Here is a 26,313-nt window from a genome sequence, read left to right as displayed (position 1 = left end):
GCAAAAAATTAGAAAAACACCAAATATTTTTGGAGTAATCCCACTGATGAGTTCTATGATTTAGTTTTTAATGTTTTATAAGACTTAAAAATGATATTCACATAACAGGTTTTTAAAAAAATCAAATCCCTCTGATCCGTTTCACAAAGACACACACAGGACGTCACACACTAAGAAATGAACTTATTGATAAAAATAATGCCAGGAGTCCGGCGCTAAAAATGACAAAAATGAAAAATGACAAAAGAGCAAAGAAAACAGAATGATTTGATTTGTGTATGATTATTAAAATTTCCAGGCTTTTTTGTTTTGTTCTGCAGCATGTTCATATTTGTAGAATTTTGACAGAGTTAATATACTTTTTTTTTTTTTTTTTTTGAGTTAATATACTTTGACTGACTGATCGACTCATCTCTGACTCTTTGGTCTGGCTTAATACACCATATAGTTCGGTTAGCCTTATTTACAACACGAGTTTGAAAATAGATCATTCGTTGACAGTTTGCCTTGTAGTATGGAAAATATGGTATCCTGTTTTTAGCTAAAATAAAAAAAGCTTAGCACTTTTCTAGGACATACTTTCTGCAGAGCCGTAGTAGTTCTTAAGAAATTTGCTCTGGAGCGATGGGCGGAACAGTTGGTGTGGAGCAACCCCGCCCCCTTTCCCCTCCCCATTGCTGAGAGCTTGGAAGAGGGAGCTTGTGGCCTGCAACACAAATATGCTTTTTTTTCTTTTACAAACAACAGTTTTCACGTCTGCTCCTGATTCACAACGATTTGAATAGAGAAATACTCAGAAATGCAATGTTTAGCTTAATTTTCCTTTATATATGTCCTCCATAATCAGAGAGATGACACAAGAACATGTTAAAAACACATTTCTCATCTGAGTGGTCTTTAAGGGGAACTATGACAAGATCATGTTTAATTCAAATTTCGACCTTTAGGCCATGTTTGTGGCAAGTATATACCGGTAACATTATAACAAGACAATTGGCTAAATATTACTCTTAGAACACTTTTAAAAAATATTTTTTCTTAGTCTGTAAAATGCTGATTCTTTGCATGTGGTATTTGTGTGGCATTGTTGATTTTTCTAATGCTGAAACGCTGTTCTGCCTCTCTCCTCAGGGACCCCCAGGGGCCGCCGGTGCAGAGGGCAGGCAAGGGGAGAAGGGCGCAAAGGTAACCAAATCAATGCACGCACACAAAGTGCTAGCTCGGCAAGCTCCTCGACCGTCCTCTGTTCAAACAGAATGAAAATGTAACAAAACAACAATTTCATTTAGCTGCTGTCTCACATTACAAGGAACTGGATGTACTGATCTGGCTTACTCTGGTGCTGTTCTTGGCTGTACACCAAGCTAAATCTACAGGGTTTATTTTTTTACCTTAAGTTGATCTGTATTATAGCGTATCAGGTGACATTTAGCTTTGATTTGCTCTTCCAATCCCAACGTTTCATCAGCGTCAAATTCTCTGATGGCCGGACTCAGTTACCAACTTCCTTCTTCTTTGCCGCTACACATGAATTCCCCTTGAGCGTTCATGAAGATGTATTTTAGAGGAACACACATACATTGTTTGAGGTTTAAATTCAGTGCTTTAATCAGATTATATCCTTGGTGAGCTTTTTTTCCCAAATTTGCTTGGAATATATAGACAAAAAATTGTGTTGCAGAAAGGAACGCAGAGTTCCTTCAATTCTTTTTTTTTAATCTCTTCTGTGAAGTTTTTCTCGTAGTGATGTGTATTTATGTTCCTGTATTATATTAACCCTATATAGCTGGAACTTTAGTGCGAGTTTTACTACCATAACCCTTCAACAGTTGACGCAATCAACGTAAATCAGCTGATTCTGACGTGAAAGCACCAGTTTTAGTCACATTTTCTTACATTGTAATAATACATTGGTAAAGTGTAGCCTAACGGGGTAAAGCCGATGTCACCCGTGACAGTTCAGGTGTTGTAGATCTCTTTGGCAGCAACATTGCGACTTTCATGTTTTTTTATTTTTATCACAAAATGTATTTATCCTGTAATATCCTCCTGATGTTTCCACGTTTTCCTGATTTATTCAAAAATGTTTAAACCAATGCTTTGTATTCAAAGGGAAAATTTGATTGAACCTGAATTCTGAATATTAAAAAAGTCTATCTCTGTCTATTTTTTAGAGTAAAAACTTTTTGTTTTGCAGTCAAATCTTGAATTAGCAGAAGCCACTTTTAGCAAAGACAATTTCAAAAAAGCTTTTTTTTTTGCAAGATCTAGTTTCTTCCAATCACTGGTGTCTGTTTTTCCACTAACAGGGTGAAGCAGGTGCAGAGGGCCCAGCCGGAAAAACAGGACCAGTTGGACCCCAGGGACCTGCAGGAAAGCCTGGTCCAGAGGGTCTACGTGGAATCCCTGGCCCTGTTGTACGTCATCGCCGCAGATCCACTTCTGCATGCACAGACATTCGTGTTTGAGCGGAAACACACCCACAGCGTACACACAAACAGCTGAGGGCCCGATGATACACTTCATGGAATAATCAATACTCCCATTTTGCTTATACTTTACTTTCACTTGTTTATTCCAGCACACTTTTCTTTCCACTTTGGGCTATTAATCATGGAGCTCGACACAGAAAATCAATGATAAAGCAGAAAAACTACAGCAGCCCATAACGTTCAGAGCAACTGAATGTTTTTTTGTTTGTTTGTTTTTTTGTCTTTTTCGACAGGGTGAACAAGGACTGCCCGGCGCCCCAGGACAAGATGGTCCACCAGGTCCAATGGTTAGTATGCAGGGCACCTCTTCGCTGTTTGGATTTATTCATATATTTGTTTAAAGAAGGATTCCTGTGTAACTGCTGTGTAAGCTTTGTAGTTAAAGTCACCTCAGAGATCTGATGGGATTTTTTTTGGGTTTTTTTGTGACTTGAAATGCTCCCCAAAGCATCTCTGATCCTCAGATTTAAGATGATCATCTGGTACTCTTCCCTGTTGACGGTTGAAGTTTACTTCAAAACTTCTCTGGTTTCCCTTTGAACATTTCCGACTAGATTTAACTCAGTCTTTGTTGTACAGGGCCCTCCTGGTCTTCCTGGTCTTAAAGGTGACCCTGGGTCGAAAGGTGAAAAGGTATGCTCCGTTTTTACTGTGTTTTCTGTGCTGGACAAAGATAAGAGGAAAACTACAATAATTTGTAGTTCAGTCTGTGTAACATTTTACAGCTAGTAGTTATGACTTTTGCTATAATGACATTTCATGGCAAAATAATGCTCTTATTATAAATAATATATCTGCTAAAAGTTTAGTAAAATTGTTTCAACTTTTAAAGTATTAGAATTTTTGGTAGTTTGTACAACCTGGAGAGTTATTTTTAAATGCTGTGTGCCTTCATTTGTATCCACCTTGAAGGGTCATCCTGGTTTAATCGGTTTGATCGGACCTCCTGGAGAGCAGGGAGAGAAGGGAGACCGAGGTCTGCCCGGACCCCAGGGGGCTCCTGGTGGAAAGGGCGACTCTGTAAGTGATTGATGATTCTATTCCTACACAAGCACACCAGCTGTTTTTACTGTATCTTCTGTCTTCTGTATCTGCTGACTGTATCTATCTATCAACCTTGGCTACTGCACAGCGGGTGCCACTAGAGGTCCCACAGCATCACACAGCTCATCAAAAGTTGAGGGTGTCATACATAATTGTTGGATCCACAGCTTCTCTGTAAAATCACCAACCACAATTTCCCAAAATGGCGTCATCTGTAGCCACTCGCACGTGTAAGGAGCTCGCTGCTCCATAGCCTGAATAAGACGCCGACGTCTACCTTGATGGATGATGATGAACCCTAGTGTGTGGCAGAACTTTCAATGTATCTGCTGTAAATATAAGTATTGTTCACATCCGTCGGCATGTTTTTTAATGACTTATTACGTGTTTTGGTTTGTATTTATTCACATTTACAATTTAACGGAAGCAGTGTGATTGTAAATTGTGTGCAAAAGTTTTGCACACATGCGGAATGCAAACACAGCTACAGTTCAGCTTTTTTAACATTAAATTGCTCACAATTTTCTTACCAAGATATGATATTGAACATAACTGTTTGTACTGCTTATGTTTCTCTGCAGCTTTTTTTCTCTCTTTGCTCTGAATCGTCACTGGGATTGAACAATTTCCAGTTTAGCTCAAAAGTTACATTTTCACAGTATTCCTTCATCCACCTCTTAGACTTCAGTTAACTCCCAGGATACCTCATGCCTTTAAAAATAAATCTTAGGGTTTTTTTATTTCTATTTTTTTTAACCTGCCCTTTTTATCCTCATGGTTGGTTTGGTTGTTAAACCTTGAACTTTGAAATATTCCTACTTTTATGTTGCTTCTATACCGTATTTTCTGTGATATAAGACGCACTAAAAAGTCCCATTTTTTTATAATTATTATTGTTTTAAATTGCAGGGTATGAGTGGAACTGCTGGTCCCCTCGGCCCTCCAGGCCCTCCTGGTCTACCTGTAAGGCCCTCGCCCCCCATTTAAAAATACATTTCTGTATAGAGAGGAATGAGAGAATGACTTCTGAATTGCTTTGCTCTGCAGGGTCCTCAAGGTCCAAAGGGAGCTAAGGGTTCAAGTGTGAGTAAAATGGATATTAAAGGTTCATGTGCACCATAAGAAGAAGTGATTGCTGGATAACTTCCATCTTCTGTTTCTCTCAGGGCCCTGCTGGTCCGAAGGGAGACACTGGTTTAATAGGTCCTCCAGGGCCCCCTGTGAGTTTTTTAGCATCACTTTTGCTAACTTTTTTTTAGTAATAATTGTAAAATCTCCACAATACCAATTTGCAAGATGCAAGTTCATTTTTGTTTGAAACCAGGGACCACCAGGGGAGGTTATTGAGCCCCTCCCCATTCGGTCACCGAAAAAGAGCAAACGCTCGGCTGACATGCCGTCGGACACGGCTGGCACTATCATGGATTATGGCGAAGGCATGGAAGACATCTTTGGCTCGCTCAACAGCCTCAAACAGGACATTGAACGCATGAAATACCCCATGGGCACGCAAAATAACCCGGCCAGGACGTGCAAAGACCTCCAGCTCTGCCACCCAGAGTTCCCTGATGGTGAGTGGAAGTCGGACAAAAAATGCAGTCGAAACCAGAACACAAAAATCTTCTTAGAGAACCACTCCAAAGAAAATGTTGTTTTTAACATGTTCTTGAGGGGGGTTTCTGACAATAAAGGACATATATAAAGGAAATTAAGCTCAAGGTGGCATTTTTGAGTATTTAAATCGTTGTGAAGCAGGAGCCGATGAAAAAATGCAGTTTGATAAAGAGATTATTTGTAATGTAGAAAATATGCAAAGCGGGCACAAGGTCCCTGCTCGTCTTAAACAGAGTGCTCTCAGCAAAGGGGAGAGAAAAAGCGGCGGCGTTGCTCTATTTCAATGGTACCGCCCACAACTGAGAGGGGAATTTCTAATTAACTACTTTTGCTCTACAGAAACTATGTCCTAGAAAACAGCAAAGGGTTTTGGATTTGGGCTAAAACCGTCATAATCATAATTAAACGACCATCAAAAGCAATTTTAAAATTGATCAAAAGTTGATCAGAGTGGGCCTCCAATGTGTTGAATTTAAAGTGCATGGGAGAATTATTAATAAAGCTATGTTCACACCGCCCTCTGCAACATTTGCTCAAGTGACCCCTACCCATTAAAAGTTAATGTAAACATGCATAAACACGAGTATCGGGCTTTCATGTTCAAAACTATGGCACTCGTGTAGCTACAAAAGTTTTTATGGTCGTTCTTCTGGCTCTACGTACAAAACATGTGGCAGTTGAATGTGTGTTGAAAATTAAACCAGGTTGACCAATCGTGGACTAGGATTTGTTAGTGACGTATGGATGACGTCCTTTAAATTCACGGAAGTGCCCACCGTTTGAAAATTGATCATGAAGGAATTTTATGACACCAAGTCTTGATTCATGAGATTTCCACCGCTTTGCACCAAGTCTCCTCCAGCTATAGGTGGTGCACATGGGCTTGTAAACAATAGAAACAGAAGAAGAAAAAGACCCTTCCTGCTTTCCAGTGTGAACACTTCAGGGCTAACATGCGATCAAGAATGCGTATTTAGCGTGTCCTTGAAATGTCTGGTGTAAACTGTAGCTTAAAACACTAAAAGCATATCAAATGCTGCAGTGTCCCTGTATGACCTTTTGCTTAATGCTTTGTGTCACAGGCGTTTTACTGTTCGAAATCCTTATCTTTGTAGCCAAACAGAAAAATCATTGTTATAGTTTTCAATATATGAAAAGTCACAGTGACTCATTGTCTCCAGCTTCTTTCAAGCAGTCAAAATATGCCTTTAAAAATGCCTTTTTTTTTGGCCAAAGATAATGGCTGAATGTTCTTGGCTCTCCTCAGGCGAGTACTGGATTGATCCCAACCAGGGCTGCTCTGGAGATTCCTTCAAAGTTTACTGTAACTTCACAGCCGGAGGTGAAACCTGCATCTATCCAGATAACAAGTCCAGTGGAGTAAGTATTTTTACCCAAGAGATTTAGCTGTGTCTTTCACATAACTAAGACAACCATCAAGGCATTCTTAAACAAATTTGTAGTTTAAAAAATTGGATTTCACTACAACTCATTTGCTTTTCTGACAACACGCCAAACACAACTAAGAGGAGGCTATGAGGTTTGTAGTAAAATTATGACATATAGACTTCATGTCCTAGATGATTTGCAAATGTATGCATTTTTCTGTAAATTTTAATGGAAATATTGTGATTACAATCAAACGTTATGTTTTATAGGTCAGAATATCCTCGTGGCCCAAAGAAGTCCCAGGTTCATGGTTCAGTGAATTTAAGCATGGAAAAACAGTAAGTTTTTTGTTGTATTTTATACAGATACTATATCTTAGTCAAAACACAACTTTTTTTTTTTCGTAATCTGACTGCCTTTTTTCTTTTATTTTATTCCTAAATAACCCCAAAACAGGAGAAAGCTTCTCTGCAAACACCTATTTCTCGTATGTAAAAGTGAACGGAGGAAGTGGGGCTTACATTTCCTCGAGGAGATCATTTGCGACAGAACTTTCTGCAGCTTTCATGCTGCGGCGCTGAGCTGAGGGAGCTTTTAAAGCCCATGTTCAGGGTTACTCAGAGTTCATGTGCCAGTCAAAGCCATTTGTGGTCAGTTTCTGGCTCAAGGACTTTCCCCAAGACATCCAGAATGCTCCTATTCAATAAAGCACATTCGTTTATTTATTTAGTCATTCAAAATATTGGTAATATTTTGAAACATAGACTTGTTATATTTTGTTGTGGAGCAGTAGCAAGGACATTATTATGATTATTTTTAAACTGTATTTTTAGGAACCAAATTCTTATTGCACATTTAATCCAATATATTCCAGCAGAAGTGGTGTAAATAAAGTTATCATTTTCTTTGTGTTCGTTTTCACACTGCACTTTTGAGTACACACTGTCTAGAAATATCATGTTGTTTCAGTAGACGCTGTTCAATTCAATTCAATTCAATTTTATTTGTATAGCCCAAAATCACAACAACAGTCGTCTCGATGGGCTCCGAAGTAAAACATGAACTCAAAAGGATCACGAATACAAAGAGTTCAATAGGAATATACTACAATGAACTAACAAACTGACTAAGCTATACTGGCATCCCTGCACTTAGACCCTCCTTCGTGGTAAGGAAAAAGTCCTAAAAAACGGATTCCGGAAAAACGAAGAGACCTCAGGGGTGCCCACATGAAGGAGGGATCCTCCCCCAGGACGGACAGGAGATTTACCAGAACTCTTAGAGAAGAATTAACTTGTCTAATTCTACAACTACATGTATAAAGTCCAGCAGACGAGCTTCATCCAGCCGTGGTTGGGGGGACAGTCAGGGGCGCGAGTCGAGCCGGAGACAGGAACCACAGCCAGGTGTAGGAGCAGGAGCAATAAATAACAATACAATAACAATACAATAACAATAATATGTTTTGGCCATAAAAGTTGTTATCCATTTTTAGAACTAGGAAAGAAAGGAATTCCAGATTTTTCGGACTAGAATTCACTCCGGAGTAAAAGTAGCACTTTTGGGAAAAACTTATTTAACAAAATACAGGACCAAGAACGGACATTTCATCTTGAAAGGCAAATCATAATAACTATTAGATAACAATAAGGCAATATAATAATAGACTGAATTTATACATGCTTCCCTACCATAACTGTATTTAGCTTCATGAAACATCGGAGGAATCTAGTCTAACGGGGCAATACATGAACAATTTTTCAGATAAGCATAGCATAAAGAACATGCTAACAAGTCAACTGAACTCTTTGCATCACTTCAAATCACTAAATCCATTGAATTCTTGGTGTTTTTGTCGCTCTTATACAACTCTGTTAAGGTTGGCATATCTTCTGCGTTGCTGTCAGTAGCAAATACTGATACACCTACTGTGCCCCCTAGAAAGCGGAAAATAATGAACACATTAGCCTAATTGTTTTTTTTTTGTAGTGCTGATTGTTTTTTTTTTGTAGTGGTGCATCACTTAAGTTTTATCATTATTAATCCTTTACCACCAGAGCTTTAGCATCACTGTTGATATCCTTTCGCCTACTGTAAGTCTTCATTCAAATTAGTTCCAGCAGATTCTGTCGCAGAGAAAAGTGGCTTCGCGTCGTTACGCAACAATTTACTGTATGTCATTGATGTGCTGTGTATCAGTTGCATTTATCTGGGTTTAGAATTGGCTGCTTTACGTGATGTTAGCTTTTAAAGGGTAAAATAACCTTAAAGCTAACCCACTTCTCTTAACCACACATTTCTTAAATTTACCACTCCACCACTACTGCCCAACCTCTAAAGAGCTCGACAGGCTTTCTACAAATGGCTTTTTGACTTTCAGCAATCAGATATGTAGCATGAAGAAGAACTCATTTAGTGTAATTAGTCGTCTGATTTTGGTAAAAATAAGCTCATGCAATTGCTATTTGCATGAACCACTTACTCTTTTTTTTTTCTTAGTCACAGTCCGGGTTCCAACATGTACTAGTTTACTTTATTAGTTTTCTCTTTCTGCACTCCAAGTGCAGTGAAACACACCAAGGTTCACTTGCAACTGGAATGAGAACTGCATATATATGACTTGTATGGTGAACTTTGGAGTTTAGATGAGTTTTCATCGCTGCCTAAAAAAAACAGGAGGCCAATCAAGTAAACAAAATCTGGCATGGATCAGGCAGCCTTGTGGGAAAATCCCCACTAAATTTAAAGGAATATGTTAGCAACAATGGGGTTAACCTCTGTACGCTAATTCGCAGCATACAATTTAATCCAGGACTCCACTTGATTTTTGCATTATTTATGTGTAAATAAATTCAGGCATGAAAGGGTTAATCAGAAGGAATATTTAGATGTGGATTAGTTGAAATACTCAAAGAGGAAAATGATTTAAAAAAAAGACACACAGATAAGAACAATTAGGCAACATTAGTGACAAGAAGCTAACACGCCTGGCATTTGGATCGGTTCATTGAGATTTAACTTCTGATTCATTTAACATCTTTATCTTTTCAGAAACCATGCTGTGAAGGAATTGCCATTTAATTACCTTATTATTATGTGTAACTAGTCTTCCGTGACACCAAAGCATATTATTGTGTCTATGAAGACCCTTTTTGTCTCACCAGACAAGAGGATGTTGATCTTCTGAATCCTCAAGCTGTGACTCTTTGGTTGGAATTGATCAAACTTTTTGATAGAAAGATTGTACATTTTATGTTTATTATGAGTCTTTTGTCTGTAAACAGAGTTTTTATGCCCAGGGATGGAGCACCAAGAGGCTGTAATAGGAAAAGATGGTTTAAATTAAAATGAATAATCTTTTTTTTTTTAAGTTTTCTTCAAGTGGTAATTTTTATTTATTCCTATATTTGACCATTATCCTCTTTTTCTTGTTTCCTTTTAGCTTAACTATGTCGACGCGGACGGAAACTCAATAAACATGGTTCAAATGACCTTCCTCAAACTACTGACGGCATCAGCCAGGCAAAACTTTACCTACCACTGTCACCAGTCTGTGGCGTGGCATGACGCTTCCAGTGACAGCCATGAGAGGGCGCTACGGTTTTTGGGCGCCAACGATGAGGAGATGTCTTTTGACAACAACCCGTATATTACAGCCATCGCAGATGGATGCGAGGTAAGGAGTGTAGCAACTTTAGGTTTGGCGACATAACACTCTCCTAAATTTTTTCTGGTACATTTAAACTGTCGGCACAATTAGCTTGAATCCAACGGATTCTGAAATGGTCAAAAGAAGCTTTGCGCCGAAATGCAGCCCTTTACAATAGTTAAATGTTTATACTATAAAGTGTTGCATAACGGTGTAGTTCTTAGCATCAGAATCGTTTGGAATCACAATAATTACGTAAATAGTTGAAGAGTTATGGTAGTTTAGACAGCATGTGTAAAGCTACGTCATGTGACATTCAAGAACACTCTAAACGCAGGTTCTTTGACACGCATTTAGCCCATGAATAACTAAGAATAGGCTTCTTTTTCCTTTTCTACTGTTTCCTAGCACATGTACACCACCTACAGTTGGAAGATGCTTGGTGCAAAATGTTGAGGTGGTGCAAATCTCATGAATTTTGCTCCAGGCTCATCCTTATCTGAAAGACTTGGTGTCGTATAATTCCGGCCGAACACAAACCACAATTATTGATTTCTCCTCCATGATCAATTTTCAAACGGTTGGCACGTCAGTGGATAAAAGAGAAGCTACCCACACATCACTACCTAACCCAACTGGCTTGGTCAAAGTTTGATGTGGTTTAACTTTCAACGCATTCAATGTCCATGCGTTAGTACGTAGAGCCCCAAAACGGTCGTACAAACTTGCATAACTATGTGTGTACATTGTAGTTCTAGATGCAGAAGACTGAAATCCGCGCATACGTATGTTTACATTTATATTTTTAGGAAGTCGCTGCTTTAACACACGTTGCCGAGGACGGTGTGAACATAGCGACATCTACGTTATTAGAGTTAATGGTCTTCATAACAGCCAAATAATCACAAACTATAAGATTTCTCTTATTCCTCTCTTGCTTTTGTTTTCTTACAGACAAGGAACGGGTACGGAAAGACTGTGTTGGAGCTGAACACTCCCAAAATTGATCAGGTTCCAATTGTCGACGTCATGTTCAATGACTTTGGAGACCCTAACCAGAAGTTTGGATTTGACGTCGGACCCGTCTGCTTCCTCGGATAAATGAAAATGATAGTTTAAAACGAAGGACTCTATGGGGACAGCAAAGAAAGTCAAGTTGAGACATTCTGGTTTCCACCAAAACCCAGTTGTAGCCCCTTCCCCCACACCCTTATCCATGCCACATGCAAGTTTTGAAAAAGAGATGGTGTAGCAAACGAGTCTTTCAGTGTACGTACGTGAAACCCCGGAAGGTCCATGTAGGGCTCAAAACCACATGACTTAACCCCGTTTTACGGAGTAAAGGACAATGAAACACGTGGCGGAGGAGGGTGGATCGGACAAAACCATCGAAAAGCAGGGGTAGGGGGAAACAGCTGTCCTCTCGGGATTCTCCAGGTGCTGTATGAACAAGACTACAACGGTCAAAACGTGCAAAAATAAGGTGTATAAAAAAGGTGCTAAGAACGAAGGTATACTTTGATAATTAATAAAAACAAATAAAACTGTAATTCTTATTGTGTACAATACTGTTTTTTCTAAATCCAATTTCAAAACTTGCATGTGTATCCGTTTCTCTTTAGTTTTCAGTGTTGGTTCAAAGACATGCAATGTAAGTTAAAAACATCATTAAATACAATAAATGTAATATCTCGATATTGTTCTATTTTTTATTTTTTTTTGTCCTTAGAAAGCAAAAAATTGCTAAATAAGACCGCAAACCTTGTGTATATATTTCTAGTCCACAGCTTGAGGTTGTTTGCTGTTTTTCCTTTGTGGCTATAAAAGGTTAAAACACCTGGAAATGTCATACTGGCAAAAATACGGCAACATCCCCCACTAATCTTTGTGTTTTCGCCCCAAAGCGATATCAATTTCCTTTATTTAATTTTATTTTCTTTTTTTCTGCCCTATTTTTATTTTGGACAGGCTTTTATTTTGGTTGTATACCTCAAAACGTTCTTGATAACCTATAACAATTCAAGGATGTTATCCCCTGTATATACCTTGGTTAAACAATTAAGTTTATATATTTTGGGTGGGGACATTTTTTTAAGGGACAAATAACTGCTTGACATCCACTGTTGGGATCCTTCTGTGAATGCGATGATGAGACACCCTTGCGCTGACCCATTTTTGTAACTAAAAATAAGAAAATGTTTTAATGTGCTTTTTATAGTTCATTTAAATATTAAAAAAGGAAAGGATAAAAAAAGAAATGGATTCTAAACAACGGTGAAGTGAATGTCTCCATGATGTGTGTAAGATGATTTTAGATCTACCTACTGTACATGTCAGATGCTTTAAATCAAAGATATGTTTCATCGTCTTTAAGATACTGGGCTGGTGCAATTCCATCTCTCAAGAAACCAATAAAGTACAATCTCTCACAGTAAAAAAATGTTTTCCTTCTGAAACCTAAACGTCTCCTTTTATTTACCACAAAAATAATTGAAACAAGAAGACCACCTTCAAAGCTCCTGAATACATTTCTTTGACAAAGATGAGTTGTGAATTTAAAGCAACTACCTGTCTTTTGATGGTATTTTCCCATTTCTTGATCTATTTTTTTTTTCAACATCAAGGCTTATAACACACAAAGAATAGAAATGCTCTATTGTGAGGGTAGAATTTTTGCTAAAAAATCTCTGAGTTTTATCATGATAAAGAAAAAAGGCTCTAAGGGAGATGGAAGTTTGAGAATGTAAAGGAGAATCCTTACTCTTCCCACAACACTGAACTATCCGTAAAGCTATGTTCACATCGCCCTTAGCAACGTACGTTAAAGTCTTTGAAAACAAAAGTATGCATGTGTTTTGGGCTTCTGCCTTCAAAACTCTTGCGTTGACCAATCAGGGATCTGACTTTCGTAGTGAAGCATGGATGGGGTCCTTTTTATACTCAGAAGTGCCAACCATTGGAAATTTGAAATTACTTGACACAGAGTCTTTCATTTATCGGAATAGAGCTGTGAAAGAAAAACTCTAAAGCAAGATTAGCAAGATTTTTACTGCTTCAATATTTTGCACCAAGCCTCTTTCAACATGTGCTAGTATCGGGTAGCGGCGAGAATTTGGGTTAAGCATGTTCTTGAACATGTGAACATCAGAGAAAACTAAAATATCTCATTCTTATCCACAAACCAATAAAACAAACCTTCACTATTTAAAAGCTGTTTTTAAAAATTATTTTTGTGCTTTCAAGAATGTTTTTTATTTTAAAGTAAGGCTGAGTTATTTTACTTGACTATTCAACAAATTAAAATTGTGCTAATCCATGGGATTTCTGGCTGCCAGTTTCCAAAAACTAATGGTGGTAATCCACGAGGGAGGAAAGTATTTGACCCCCCCCACTGATTTTGTTGGTCTTCGTCATCTTAATGGTAGGCTAATTTCAGCAAAAAAAAATCCTAAAGAAAAATCAAGAGATTGACTTTGAAGAATTTATTTGCAAAAAATACTTATTGATCCTCTCATAACCATTAAGAGTTCTGGTTCACACAGACCAGTTAGACTCTCCCAATCAACCTGTCCACAGAATCACTCCATCAGTAAGACTCCAAACTCTCTGACATGGGAAAGACTAAATAGCTTTTAGTCGATTTATGGGAGGACATTGGTCGAATGTTGGTGCAAATGTGACAAAATACAAAAACATGAACATCAGTCCAACTGTATGTTGGGGCTCCAAACCAGATCTGACCTGCTGGGGTTTCCATGATCACGAGAACACTGAAAAATCAGCCTAAAAAACAAGACAGGAGTAAGTTGATGATCTCAAAGCAGCTGGGACCTCAGTCACCAAGAAAAACCATTGGTTATATTTCACGCCGCAGTAGTTGCAGTGCTCACAAAGTAGCCCTGCTTAAGAAGGCACATGAGCAGGCCTGCCTGACATTTGTCAATGAACAACTTCATGATTTAGAAAGGGATTGGGAGAAGGTGCTGTGGTCAGATGAGATCAACATTGAGCTCCTTGGCATCAACTCAACTCGTCGTGTTTGGTGGAAGCATTGTGCTTTGGGAGGGTTTTTCTGCAGCATGTGGATGGGAGGATGGACGGAGCCATGAACTGTCAAATCATGAGTGAGAACCTCCTTCCCTCCACCAGGAGGCCTAAAATAGGTGGTGGATGGGTCTCCAAACAGGAAAATGACCCAAAACATACAGCCAAGAGAAATGAAGAAGATGCAAATCAAGGTCATAGAATGGCCCAGCCAGTGTCTGGACTTCGTCCTATAGAAAAAAACATATGGAGAGAGATGAAGCTCAGAGTTGCCAGGCAACACTCCCTAAATATTCATGATTTAGAAGTAATTTACTAAGAAGAGTAAAATTCCTTCTGATATGTGCAGAAACCTAATCAACTGCAAAAAAACCTTTGACTTCTGTGCTGCTTATAGGTACTAACTCTTTCAGGCAAAAGGGTTCAAATACTTATTTCCTCTGCTGTACATCATTTCTAGATTGTGCGTGTTCCCCAGACTAGACAATATAGACATGGTTTGCACTGAAAATAAAAATAAAAAATCTGTAAAAGTGCTTTATGTGTGTATCCAAATTTAGAGAAATTACTAGGCGATAGCTTTTGTTTTTGGGTATTGACTGTGGTAATTACCATGCAGTCATTTTTTTCAGCCACCCTCTCCAAATGATCATCATAGCATAAACATAAATGCCGCTAGTTTACTCCAAAATTGTTTCTGAAATCAATTTAAAGCTTGACAATCCGTGTTGTTCGACAACATGACATGATCATTAACCCTGCTTCCCATCTTTGTCTGTTTCATCAGAATAAATCATGCCTTGGGTGATGTGAGTTGACACTTCCATGCCTGAAGCCTGAAGTGGGACATCCATTCTAAATCAACAATGGTCCATAAATGGGCAATTAGGAGGGGCTAAATAAAGTATGACGCATATTTAAAATATTTTAGGTGTACAGATAGAAATTTTACTCTCACAGTAAAAGAACACAATGTACTTGTAAATGTATAAAAAGGAAACATTTGAACATTTTAGAACACCAAGATATAAAAACCAAATCCAAACAACAAACCCTTTACTTAATTAATATAAACTCTATCCAATGTATAAATGAGCACTCTACCTTTCTATCTGTCTGTCTGTCTGTCTGTCTGTCTGTCTGTCTGTCTGTCTATCTGTCTGACAGCCATACAAGTTTGGGGAAGTGGGTGTCTAGTAATTCCTGTTACAACTGGTAAGGTGACCTTGTCTTCTTTACATAAAATGGTGCTAAACAGCGTTCAATCGTCAGTTTTTCTGTTCAATACCCGTAAACCAGAAGTAACATTACACAGAGAGGAGGTGGAGAGGTTGCCATGGTGTCTTGTGCCAAGTGAAAACAGTCTATAGAACCTTCAGTAAAAGAGGTGGGGTTTAACCCTTGTGCTATCCTAGGCACCTTAACATTGGGAGTTGGGTCATCTAGACCCCCTAGACAGTGCACTGAACTTTTTTTCTTCAATGATTTGTGAACCTCACTGGTGTCCATAGATTACATGAAATCCTCTTCACCTTTATCCACCTTTGTCATGGTAGGGAGAACACGTCAATGTGAGGGTGGGGTCATCTAAGATAGCACAAGGGTTAAAGCTGACCTGTCCCCATTGACTATATATGAGAAGTGAGTGTGATGTCACCTATACAAAATTACTTACTTCCGGTTCCAAGTAAATGAAACTAATTCAGGACACCACCATGTTGGATCCAGACAACATCAGTAATTACTTCAAGTTGGTCTCAATTAATCAATTTCTGAAGCCTGAAATCATCAGCTGTCATTCCAATTCACAACAAGGACTTTCTATGTACCACAGGTTGTCACTTCCGTGTTTTGAAAAAAGTCACTTCCCATACATCACCACCAAAACCAAGTTCCTGATTGGTCAAAGTTCAGCTGGTTTATCATTTGATGCATGTTTAATTGCCGCATGTTTTGTACTTAGAGCCTGAAACTGGACTCAAAAATTTGCATAGGAACTCGAAACGTACGTGTACATTGACTTTTTCTTGAAAGGGTTCACTTGAACGCACGTTTTCGAGCCCAGTGTGAATGTAGTTTTATGCTTCAACATCTTCCACATAGGTCCACCCTCTTCAGTTAACATTGCAAATCTTTACCACGTTTCCCGCGTATACTTTGCAACTAGAAGAGTGTTATTAAAGAAATGGGGGCTTTATGAAGCAAAATAAAACAAAAAAGAGGATATCTGAAAACCATCATCACCAATTATTTAATACTTTTCAGAAATAAAATAGGCATTCAAGTATCAGCAACAGTCAGGTCATGTCTAAAAAAGAAGATTTTACATAAGAAGGTAGACAGTCAAAAATGTATACATACAAAGATGTAACTACAGCAGGAATCTAGCAACGGACTTTATTGCCCATTTCATATTTCTACTTGCAGATGTTAGAGATCTTTGTTGACACCTTGTTTTATTATCCAGCTAATGTTCCGGTAACCATGAATTGATGATAAATGCACTCAAAGGTGCTTTTGTGTACGATTCCATTACAAGAACTTGCCAAATCCTGCGTATGTCTCTCACCCCTCGTCTTGAAATAATGAGGGAACAACAAAAAAACAGAAGGGTTTAATTAATATTTAGTCCTCTTGTGCCTCTTTAAGCAATTAGCCGCGTCACTTCAAAGGACTGACCGCCTCTAACCCTTTATTTTCTCCATAAAAGGTGCAGAACAAATCCATATAACAGCAACTGACATGTGTGCGTGCAGCAGCAAATGGAAAAGACTTTTCTCTTTTTCTTTGGAGGGCCAAGCTTTGTAAAGAAAGGGAGCAAAGAGAAGGCTGGTGTGGAATCACCTGTCCCAACTACACACACACACACACACTGAAAACAATACAAAAAATGTTCCTTTCTATTTCATTGGAGAATTTCCCACAGAAACCTGTGTTACTTGAACTCATTTTTGGCATCATTTTATCCCAAACTGATGAGCTGTTTTATTTTAACAAGAGTTTCTTCAGAGTGAGATTTTCCTGCATTTTTTTTTATCTGATTGCCGAGGACTCTGATGACCTACCCAGATAGTTTTTTGAGAGCAGAACAAGAAAAACAACAAAAAAAGACAGCACGCTGCTGGGAATTTCTATTGAAATGTCATGTGGTGAAACCCTGCAAAGGGTCGATCTCGGACAACCAGCAGACCTAAAACCAATTTAAACTTCGGAACATAAGAGTTTGTGTTTAGTGTGATGGGGTGGGGGGTAAGTGCAGTGGGTCTTAGCAGCAGTGGTTCTAAAGTTGAAATAAGGGAGGCAAAGCAGAGGAGAGTCACTCTGATGAGATTCAAATGAAACGGTTTATGGACGCAGGAATTTGGTGCTGGCAATTACAATTTTGAAAACGTACAAAAGGACAATCTGGAGGTGGGGGTGCGGTGGTCGGAGGGGGCACATCCTACTGATGCTGCCTCCCCCATGCTTGTGTGTAGGTCCACCCGTATTCTGTTTCTTTGCAGAAGGTCCAGCCCTGATATTACACGTCTGAACTTCTCAGCTTCAATTATTTCTTTATTTTTGCATTCTCTGTGCAAAATGCTAACTAACTTAAGCAGTATGTTTTTAAAAATTTTGTCTTAATTTGCTTAACTTTAAAATAGTCTTTTAATTTCTCTTTTACTGTAAAGCACTTTGATGCCCTGATGGCATCGTAACGTGCTGCAGAAATAAAGAATCCTTCATTACTTAGATCTTCAGTCCAAATCTGGGAAATCGTGATTAAGTTTTGTTCAAAACATTGGTATGCTTTTAAAAAGGCTTTGACAAACCCCCTGAAAAGTCTCCAGCTGATCCAAAATGCTGCAGGCAGAATTTTGATGATACTAAATTATTTTACTTGCACAAAAACATTTTAGTGAACTAGCTGCAATTTTCTAAAGGGACTTCCTGTGTGGATGGTACCCCTTAGTTTCTTTTCAGTTTTGTTTCTTTGGTTTTTGTCATTTTGTGTGATCTCACATAACCAGCTCACCAGGTTTAGGCTGATAATCATCCACAGCTGTCGTCATTTCAGTTAATTACCCTCTGTGTTATTTAAGTGTTTGGTTTTTACTTCATTTTCAGTTGTTGGGTCGCCTGCTTTGTCACCCTTCAACTGATGGAGCTGTCATGTTTGAGGTGCTGTAAGTGAAAAGTGATGGGCAGTTGAAGCTTAATGAAGCCTTTTAATCCAATTGGTTCACTGCAGTGTAAAACTTCTTAAAGCTTCATTGGAGTAAAAATTTATGCAATAAATGTATGTTGTGGTATTATTTATACACTGGCAGAATGGAAAATGTTTATTTGGAATGATTGCTTATGGTCATGGTAAGAGGTGGTAGAGACAACGATCATGCCTTTTGATGAATTGAGATGTGGCCAGTGATCATTTATTGCTTAAAAATAAGAAGATTCCCCTAAATTTCTGGACTCATCAAACTATATCTTAAGTGTCTCCAAACACTGACTGCAGCTCTCCAAATGCCCACATTTTGAATTTTCTTGGAGATCACATCGCTGTCAAACCGTCCAGCAAAATGTAAACCCCTTCTTGCAATGTTCTAGTGGTACAACCCAACATTTCAATGTCGTTTTCAGCTCCTCTACTAAAAAGAGCATGCTTCAAGACACGCATCACATCCCCTACTTGGCAGATGCTTCAAAGCCTTCAAACGGGACGCTACATCACTAATTTTGAATCCTCTCACCTGATAAACCCAGACCCAGCGGGAGATTTTTTTTTTTTGCTGTAGTGGCAGTGTTTTGCCAAAACATGTCATGTAAAGGCTGTGCCAGAGGAAAGTTGTTCATAGGTGATGTGCAAAATCCAGCCAATTTATTTCTTTGGGAGATTGCCAGGACCAAAGTTCGTCATGTTTCCTGCCGCTGAGGAGGGTTGCTGGGGCTGCTCCTCTTAATGTTTCTTTTCCTGGAGGATGATCACTACTTGGCTCCCATAATAATTATGAGGCTCGTTGGGATTACTCCCCTTCACATTTCCTGTCTCTAGAGAGGGGTGGCGGGAATGCTCTCCCTCATGTTTTGTTCCTGAGAAAGGAGTTGTCATGATTTTCCTCGTTTCCATTTAGAAATCACAAACTAGTTTGGATTCAAAAGAAGTGTGTGGAAATTTAAAGGAGGAAAAAATGCTTTTGCCTTCTATTGTTGCACATCATTCCTATTTTTAGAAACAATAAAATACATTTCTTGATCATGCATGCAATATTTCATTGTTAAATAAGTGGAAACAAACCTCAAGAGCTACAGTTTTAACTTTTTTAATGTATTACAGGCTAAAAACCTATACAATACAATGTATGTGTTTACCAACACAATTTAAAAGACTGCTGTAAAATTGACAGCACATCTTCAAAACTCGAGCATTTCCTCAAAGGTTCTGGATGTAACATTTCATTTTTCATGTCATTGTGTTTTGCATGTGCCATGATATGCAGCTGACACTTCAGACAATTGTATCTTCACTGCTGAAGTGAAAGCTTTCAAAGGCCTCATCTAAAGTCATCTCATTCCTGCTTTCTCTCCGCATTTGCTAATGAAAACACGGTGAACATTTGGGAACCCTCTCCACATATTGCTGGATGCACTCTTCATTTTCGCTATTCCTTCATGACTTACCAGCCCACAGCAGTAAATCAAGCGTGCCGGAAAAGTGCTCGGTCAGCAAAAAAAAGAAGCAGAAACAGAGACTGGTTTGAAAGCTGAATCTTGACATTGAGCAACACACAGCCTTTAGAGACGGGAGTGAGAAATCTAAACAGCCCATCACACATCTGGTAAACACAACTGAATCTTCTTTTTGGGCTGTAGTGCATCCCTCCTCTGATAGAACAGCCATGCCTAAATCTGTTGTTTATATAGTTGCTCCGATCTCTGGGCACGATGAGAGGGGGTGGGTGTTTGGGTGGTGTGAAGAGGGGTAATTAGCTGTGCAACGATGTTTTCAAACTCTCAAAGTCTCACGGACATTTAAAACTTGCAGTTCCACCCTTTAACACCGACAATGTTGTTGGCGAAACGTAAATAAAACAAACTAACATAACTTTGACCGTTAAATCAGCGGATTCAGGCATGTAGAAAAGTGGCTTTTCATGTCGACTTTGTACCAAAATGCTACACATTACTAACGCAAAGTGTTGCATAAATCCCCTGCATAAGCGGTTGAAGGGTTACAGTAGAAAATAAACACTGTAGAAAATAAACACTGAAAATAAAGTTTATGTGTTAAAGCGATAAGAAAATTAACTTTGAACCAAAGGCAAAATTATAGCCAGGAGTCAAAAAACTTCTTCAAACGTATTAATTATAATTTATTATGTTTCTAGCCAAATCAAAAAACAAGTGTCGATTTTTAGGAAAAATCTGCAGAGCAGCAGGGGTTCATTAGAGATTTACCACTGAGATGTGGGTAGGAATTTTGGCACGGAACAAGCCCGCCCCCACTTCCTATTACCCATCTATTTACACTCTCTCCCGCTAGCTTACAGCCTAACCCTCACATCCTCAGACTAACATTACTGGTGCAACAAAAACGGCGAGCAACATTCTAGCTATTTAGCCGTTTTGAACCAGATTCCAGCTCGGACAAGGAAAAAAAAAAAAAGCATGTGAATTTATTTGTTTACAAGTGGATGCAGCAGAATGGAGCAGAGCAGGGAGCTTCTCCACACAGCATATTTTTTACTCCATAAATATGCATTTTTTCCAAACAAAATTCTTTTTATCTGATCCCGATTCACAAAAATTTGAATAAAGAAATAAAGAAATCCTCAGAAATGTAACTTTCTTTAAATATATTCTTAATTGTAAGAAAAATTCCACACGAACATGTTAGAGTGTCTTAGTGTATTTAAAAGGTTTGTATCTGTGCCAGTAAACACTAAATATAATATGCAATATGTAGAAAAAAAGATGTTTAATTTTATTTTTTGGTCATACATAACTTCTTGATCAGATAAGTTTATCCTGATTAAAGATGAAGATTTGAGCTTTGTCACATCAAGAAAATATTTGTTAAAAAAATCCTTCAAAGTCAGTAAATTATTGTTGTTTTTAATAAAATTCTTATTTTACTGCTGTTTCCACTCAAACATTGAAACACAGGAAGAAAACCAAGATATTTTCATTGTCTACTTGGCTTGTAAGCTAAGAAAAAAGAAAATGATTGACTAAAGTGCTGATTTAAAAAAAAAACACTAAACAGGAAATTATGAATACACAAAGTTGTGTTTACAAAAATGTTCTCTCTAAAATGAATCTAGAGTTTCCTCTTTTTCTTTCATTGGTACACTGCCCTAAACTCAACTTTTGTGTTAAACAATTTTTAATAAAGGGACTTATTTTAAAATGTACAAGTGGCAAAAGCCATGGGTACGGTGTTTTGTATTTACACAGCCGTGGCTCCTGGATGCGGGTAATCAGTGAAACCCTATCCTCCTGTAGTACATTATCAGATGATCTCGGTGCGTGCCGGGATGATCACGATGGCGACCGCAGAGAGGGAGCCGTGTCTGACTTTTCCAGATCTATTAGCATTCAGGGGAAATCAGGCATCAGTTAATATTTGAACAGAAACAAAAAAAAGTGGGGGGGGATTTTGTTTCCCTTCCTGTTAACTAAACGACACCTCTGTCTGTTGTGTTTTCTCTTCTTGTTGGCCTTTAAAAGTCCTCAAGTGAACTTCAAGGTCACAATTAAAGGAAGAGATAAAGGAGCATCTAGCGAGTGATCAGAGCTGCACACCAAGTGATTGTGAATAAGCCCCGAGGCACATGCCAAGGCTCCCCTTGTTAGAAAACCTGAGAGACTGTGGGGAGCAGCTCTGCTGGGACCTGTAACAAAGCTCGCTCCATCCAGTGCTTCAAAGACACACTCTCATTTAAATAAGTTCAGATGAGCCCTTGTCTGCACTCTCTCATCTTCTGCACTCCGCGTTGTAGCGCGCGTGTGGCCATGAATCCCGAGCAGGACTGCGAGCTCCCACACCTCCCTATCATTAAATTTTAGCGCACCTCCTGGGAAGCCGACGTGCTCCTAAATAGCAGGGCAGGGACGAGCGTGAAGAGTGTGTTTAGAAGCCAAGGACAAGAGAGGCGAAACTCCAAGAAGAGCGCAGGGAAAAAGGTCTTAAAACATTCAGCAGGTAGATTTTATCAAAGGTCGCTGCTTTACATCCTGAGGAGGAGGATGGAGGAGCATCTACAGAAGGAGACCAAGTCTCTGCTGTCATATTTGATTCCAAAAGAACGAACCAAATGGAGCATTCGCACTCCTGCGATGGACGTAAGAAGGTTTTAAAGCCGTAAGCACAGTTGATGATGATTTGAGAAATGCTGCCTTGCTGTGCATCTCGATTGGAAAAGCTGTTGGATGAAAACAAAATCCCCGATTTGGATCTTGTCACACGTCAGTGGTTTAATCCTGAGCTGGAAAAATGTTCTCTGAGCCAGAGAAGGTGTGCTATCACATGCTTCCTGATCAAATATTGCTGTGGCGCTTGTAATATATAAATGAGGAGGTCATTCAGGACAAATTACTCAAACTTTTTCCTTTTTCCGTTAATGTTAGGAGTGTGGTCATCTGGACCCCACAAGATAGCACAAGGGTTAAGCAAGACAAGAGTCAGAGATGAAAGGTTGACTTTATTAACTGCATTCACAGTAATTCTATTTTGTTTGCAACAACAAAAGAAAACAGTCTGACACTATTACACCCAAACATTTCGACAGAGCGCCGTGTATTTCTTAAAATTGCTTCAACATCAGTGAGAAAAGGCTAAATTAAAAAACATTCTAGATTTTAATGTGCACTGTCATGTTTGGAAATGCGCCTTATAGTGTTCCAGAAATGTTTAATTGCAGGAATCTTTCTGCTACTTAAGGAGAGTGTTTTTCAGTTTATAACCATCTACAGTTCAAATGTGAGAGCATCAACCTTCCTAACACATTGTGAATTTCAGTGGAAAGCCTCTTCAAGTCAATTTGTGTTGATTAAAGATGGTTGTAAAGAGAGGCCGAGTCTGCCGGGTCTCACTGTAACGGCCACCGGAGATAGATTTTGCCAAATGCCTTTCATAAAAAAAGAAAAAGCAAAATAAAATTACAAATCTGGTAGCGGTTTCCTTAGAGCAAATAAAACTTTAATAAGAAAGAGATAAATAAGTGCTTTTTCAACAGCAAAGCAGGCCCTTTAATGACCTGGGATGAGTTTGCATTTGTGTAGTTTTGGTGGGAAAAAAGGAAAATATTCCAATAAAGTGAAAAGACAGACACAGGGCATTGAGGGACAACATGGAGAAGGAAGACATGACAGGAGGTGTACATTGTTTTCTTCTAAAACAAGTTGTGTTTGCTACAGTGGGCTGAGAGGAGCAGACACTCCAGGACCCTCTACCCTCAGCCTGACAGGAAATCTGACAAGGAAGGGGAAGGACCATCCCAGGGAATTTTATCAGGCACATCCACTGTTTAGATGGATCCAAATGCGTTAGCATTATTGGTAACAAAGAACATTGACAGGACCAAAAAAATAAGTTTAGACGCCGGCCAGAAGTTTGCTTTAAAGGTGCAAATTTTGGAATCTCTGCTGTCTGATTTATGGTGCAAATATTGGGCCATTACCCGTGTGCTGCCAGTGTCATCTGTCACTGTCAATGAAGGCCAAATTTAGCCTTTGCACATACTTTCAGACTTTTTTCTTTCTTTTTTTTTTTTTAACAGGACTTTCTTTTATGCAAGCACTGCAAAAAGTTCAGCATGAGCAAGCTGACATTTCCAGAAAAACTCTAAGTCACACAGCAAGGTGGTGAGATTGTTCGTTGCCATCAACCTCAGCTGCATACAAAGTCTCCAACCAGGAGGGGAAACTTTGTGGAGGACACTGGGGAGGTAAAAGAAGGAAGGAAGGGTATTATGGAAAATTGGAAGCGGAAATCAGGATTATTTGGACTTGCAACCTTATGAGAATCAATGGTTTTAAGTTTTTTTCCACTATTTCTAACATTACTCATTCTGTCTTCTGCTTTGAGTTCACAATACCTTTGTGAAACTTTAATCACACCCCTACGTATTTTTAGGGTTTTGAACTCTGGTCATAATAATGTTCTAATACTTTAGTCCACTGGCAGCTACATGCTAACACAGATGACCGGCAACTATTGATGATGTCATCAGGCTGTAGTGATGTCTGAATTTTATCACACAGGTTGTGTCCGAATTCCTTCCCTACATATAATGCACTATATAACGCATTCACAATTTTATAGTGCTGTCCGAATCTACAATTCCAAAATCGAGTGGCCTAGAAATTTCCCAGAAGTCTCTGCGAAAAACCAGTGTGCATTGATGCTCACTAGATTGGCAAATAGAGACCACAATGCATTCCATCTGAACAATTCTTGCACAGAAAATGTATTTTTTTCGGGCACAGTCTAAATTTTTTCGTATCTCTCTGCTTGGAGGGATTAATGAAGGGAAAGGGAGAAGCTGGAGGAGTAGGGAAGCAATTCCGATTCAGCCGAAGTTTTCATTTAAGCTCTTTTGGTTCACTTTGTAAACATTTAAGTCTCTTCAACAAGGTCAAGTCTTGGTTGACCTTTGGGTTCTTATTAATAATAAGATAATAGGATAAATCACTTGTTAGGTTACATTTAGTGTCAAATTACAAGTGTAAGAAGAATTTAAAACAGGTTTTTAATTCAAGGGAGGTTCTAAATGGAGAGTAGGATTGTGTGTTTAACTCGTATTAACATGTCAAAGACTGGTCACTTCTCCGCACAAATACATTGGTGAGATTGCAACTTACTGGCAGGATTCGTTTAGTTCTAAATAACGTAATGGATGGAAAATATGGTAGGAATATTTCTGAATTTGTTTGCATTCCCCAAATGATCCGAACTTGCATGGGGTTCATTGAACAAGCAAAGGGGAAGCTCTTTTGTTAATTGTGAGATTATGTAGTCATGGTTACGGAAGAAGCATTTTCTTGACAGAAAATGACCCAACAGATTAACACGATCTGGTGGAAATATGTCATCTGATCCAATTTGTGCACAATCATCTAAATCTTTACTTTAGGGACACAGGCAAAAGAGCTGTGTCTTAGACAGGAATAAACAATTTTTTTTTTAAGTTTTTGAAAGTAGTAATTTTTTTGGCTCAGTCAACCTGATCTTGCGAAGGGCGGCACCCCATCAGATCTGAACTTGTTTTGAAACAAATACAACCAATAAAGGACGTGTCTTCTTGCTGTGGATAATTAAAAAAAAGTTTATTTTCTTCTCCAGCTGAGGAGGAGCCATGCTCAAGAGGCCGTTCAGCTCTCATTATTCAAGAACCAATTATTGGAGAAGCTAATTGGTGCACTGTACTCTGTAATTAGCTGCACATACTGGGATCACTGTGTTGTTCGTGAAAGTATTTCGGCTTGCTGTGGAAGAAGTTATTTTCAAGTAGTTACCAACAGACACTTTGATTTAAAAAAAGAGAGGCAATAACGCCATAGATAGATAGACAGACAGACAGACAGACAGACAGACAGACAGACAGACAGACAGACAGACTCTAATAATCCCTGAGGAAATTTGAAAATGGCCATCTGCTGATAATCAACACACACATTACAAACAATAAAGGTCAATGATTTAAAAATCAACAGATTTAAAAATCAGTGGGTTAAATGAATTAAAAGCAATTGCTTTTTAGATGCCCCACCAGAGTTGTATTGCCTGATTGCACGAGGAACAAAAGATTTCTTTAGTCTGTCTGTGGAGCAGCGCTGGGACATATTGCTGAATGTAGTCCTTCTGTTGGTGAAGGCCTCATGTATACAGTACATGGCCCTGAACCTGGTCAGAGTTTTCTGCTCTCCCACCTCCTCCCAAAGAGCCAGCTTCAGTCCCATCACACAGAGCTCACCCTCTTGATGATCTTGTTGAGCCGGCAGATGCTCTTCTTGTTGGCACTGCACCAGCACACAGCAGCATGGACGAGAGCACTCACCACCACTAACTGATAAAACATGGGCAGCAGTTTTTGTGCAGTT

At 38.8% G+C, this 26,313-nt stretch overlaps 1 protein-coding gene across 6 annotated transcripts in view; it reads left to right on the top strand.

Moving 5' to 3' along the window:
* The window catches only part of col11a1 (collagen type XI alpha 1 chain), a 99,797-nt gene extending 87,169 nt beyond the window's left edge, over window positions 1-12,628 (top strand). For all 6 annotated transcript variants that reach the window (XM_023950174.1, XM_023950175.1, XM_023950176.1 and 3 more), the window contains 13 exons: window positions 1,132-1,185; window positions 2,310-2,417; window positions 2,726-2,779; window positions 3,072-3,125; window positions 3,405-3,512; window positions 4,446-4,499; window positions 4,584-4,619; window positions 4,703-4,756; window positions 4,861-5,107; window positions 6,418-6,530; window positions 6,809-6,877; window positions 9,982-10,215; window positions 11,143-12,628. In XM_023950174.1, coding sequence (XP_023805942.1) covers window positions 1,132-1,185; window positions 2,310-2,417; window positions 2,726-2,779; window positions 3,072-3,125; window positions 3,405-3,512; window positions 4,446-4,499; window positions 4,584-4,619; window positions 4,703-4,756; window positions 4,861-5,107; window positions 6,418-6,530; window positions 6,809-6,877; window positions 9,982-10,215; window positions 11,143-11,289 — 1,332 coding nt within the window. In that variant the 3' untranslated portion in view covers window positions 11,290-12,628. The remainder of the gene's footprint in view (window positions 1-1,131; window positions 1,186-2,309; window positions 2,418-2,725; window positions 2,780-3,071; window positions 3,126-3,404; window positions 3,513-4,445; window positions 4,500-4,583; window positions 4,620-4,702; window positions 4,757-4,860; window positions 5,108-6,417; window positions 6,531-6,808; window positions 6,878-9,981; window positions 10,216-11,142) is intronic.
* The last annotated feature ends 13,685 nt before the right edge of the window (window positions 12,629-26,313 follow it).

This window comes from Oryzias latipes, chromosome 20, assembly GCF_002234675.1.
Source record: "Oryzias latipes chromosome 20, ASM223467v1".
Taxonomy (NCBI): Eukaryota; Metazoa; Chordata; class Actinopteri; order Beloniformes; family Adrianichthyidae; genus Oryzias; species Oryzias latipes.
The sequence above is the reverse complement of the archived record's forward strand: the minus strand, read 5'-3'. Positions and strand labels throughout refer to the sequence as shown.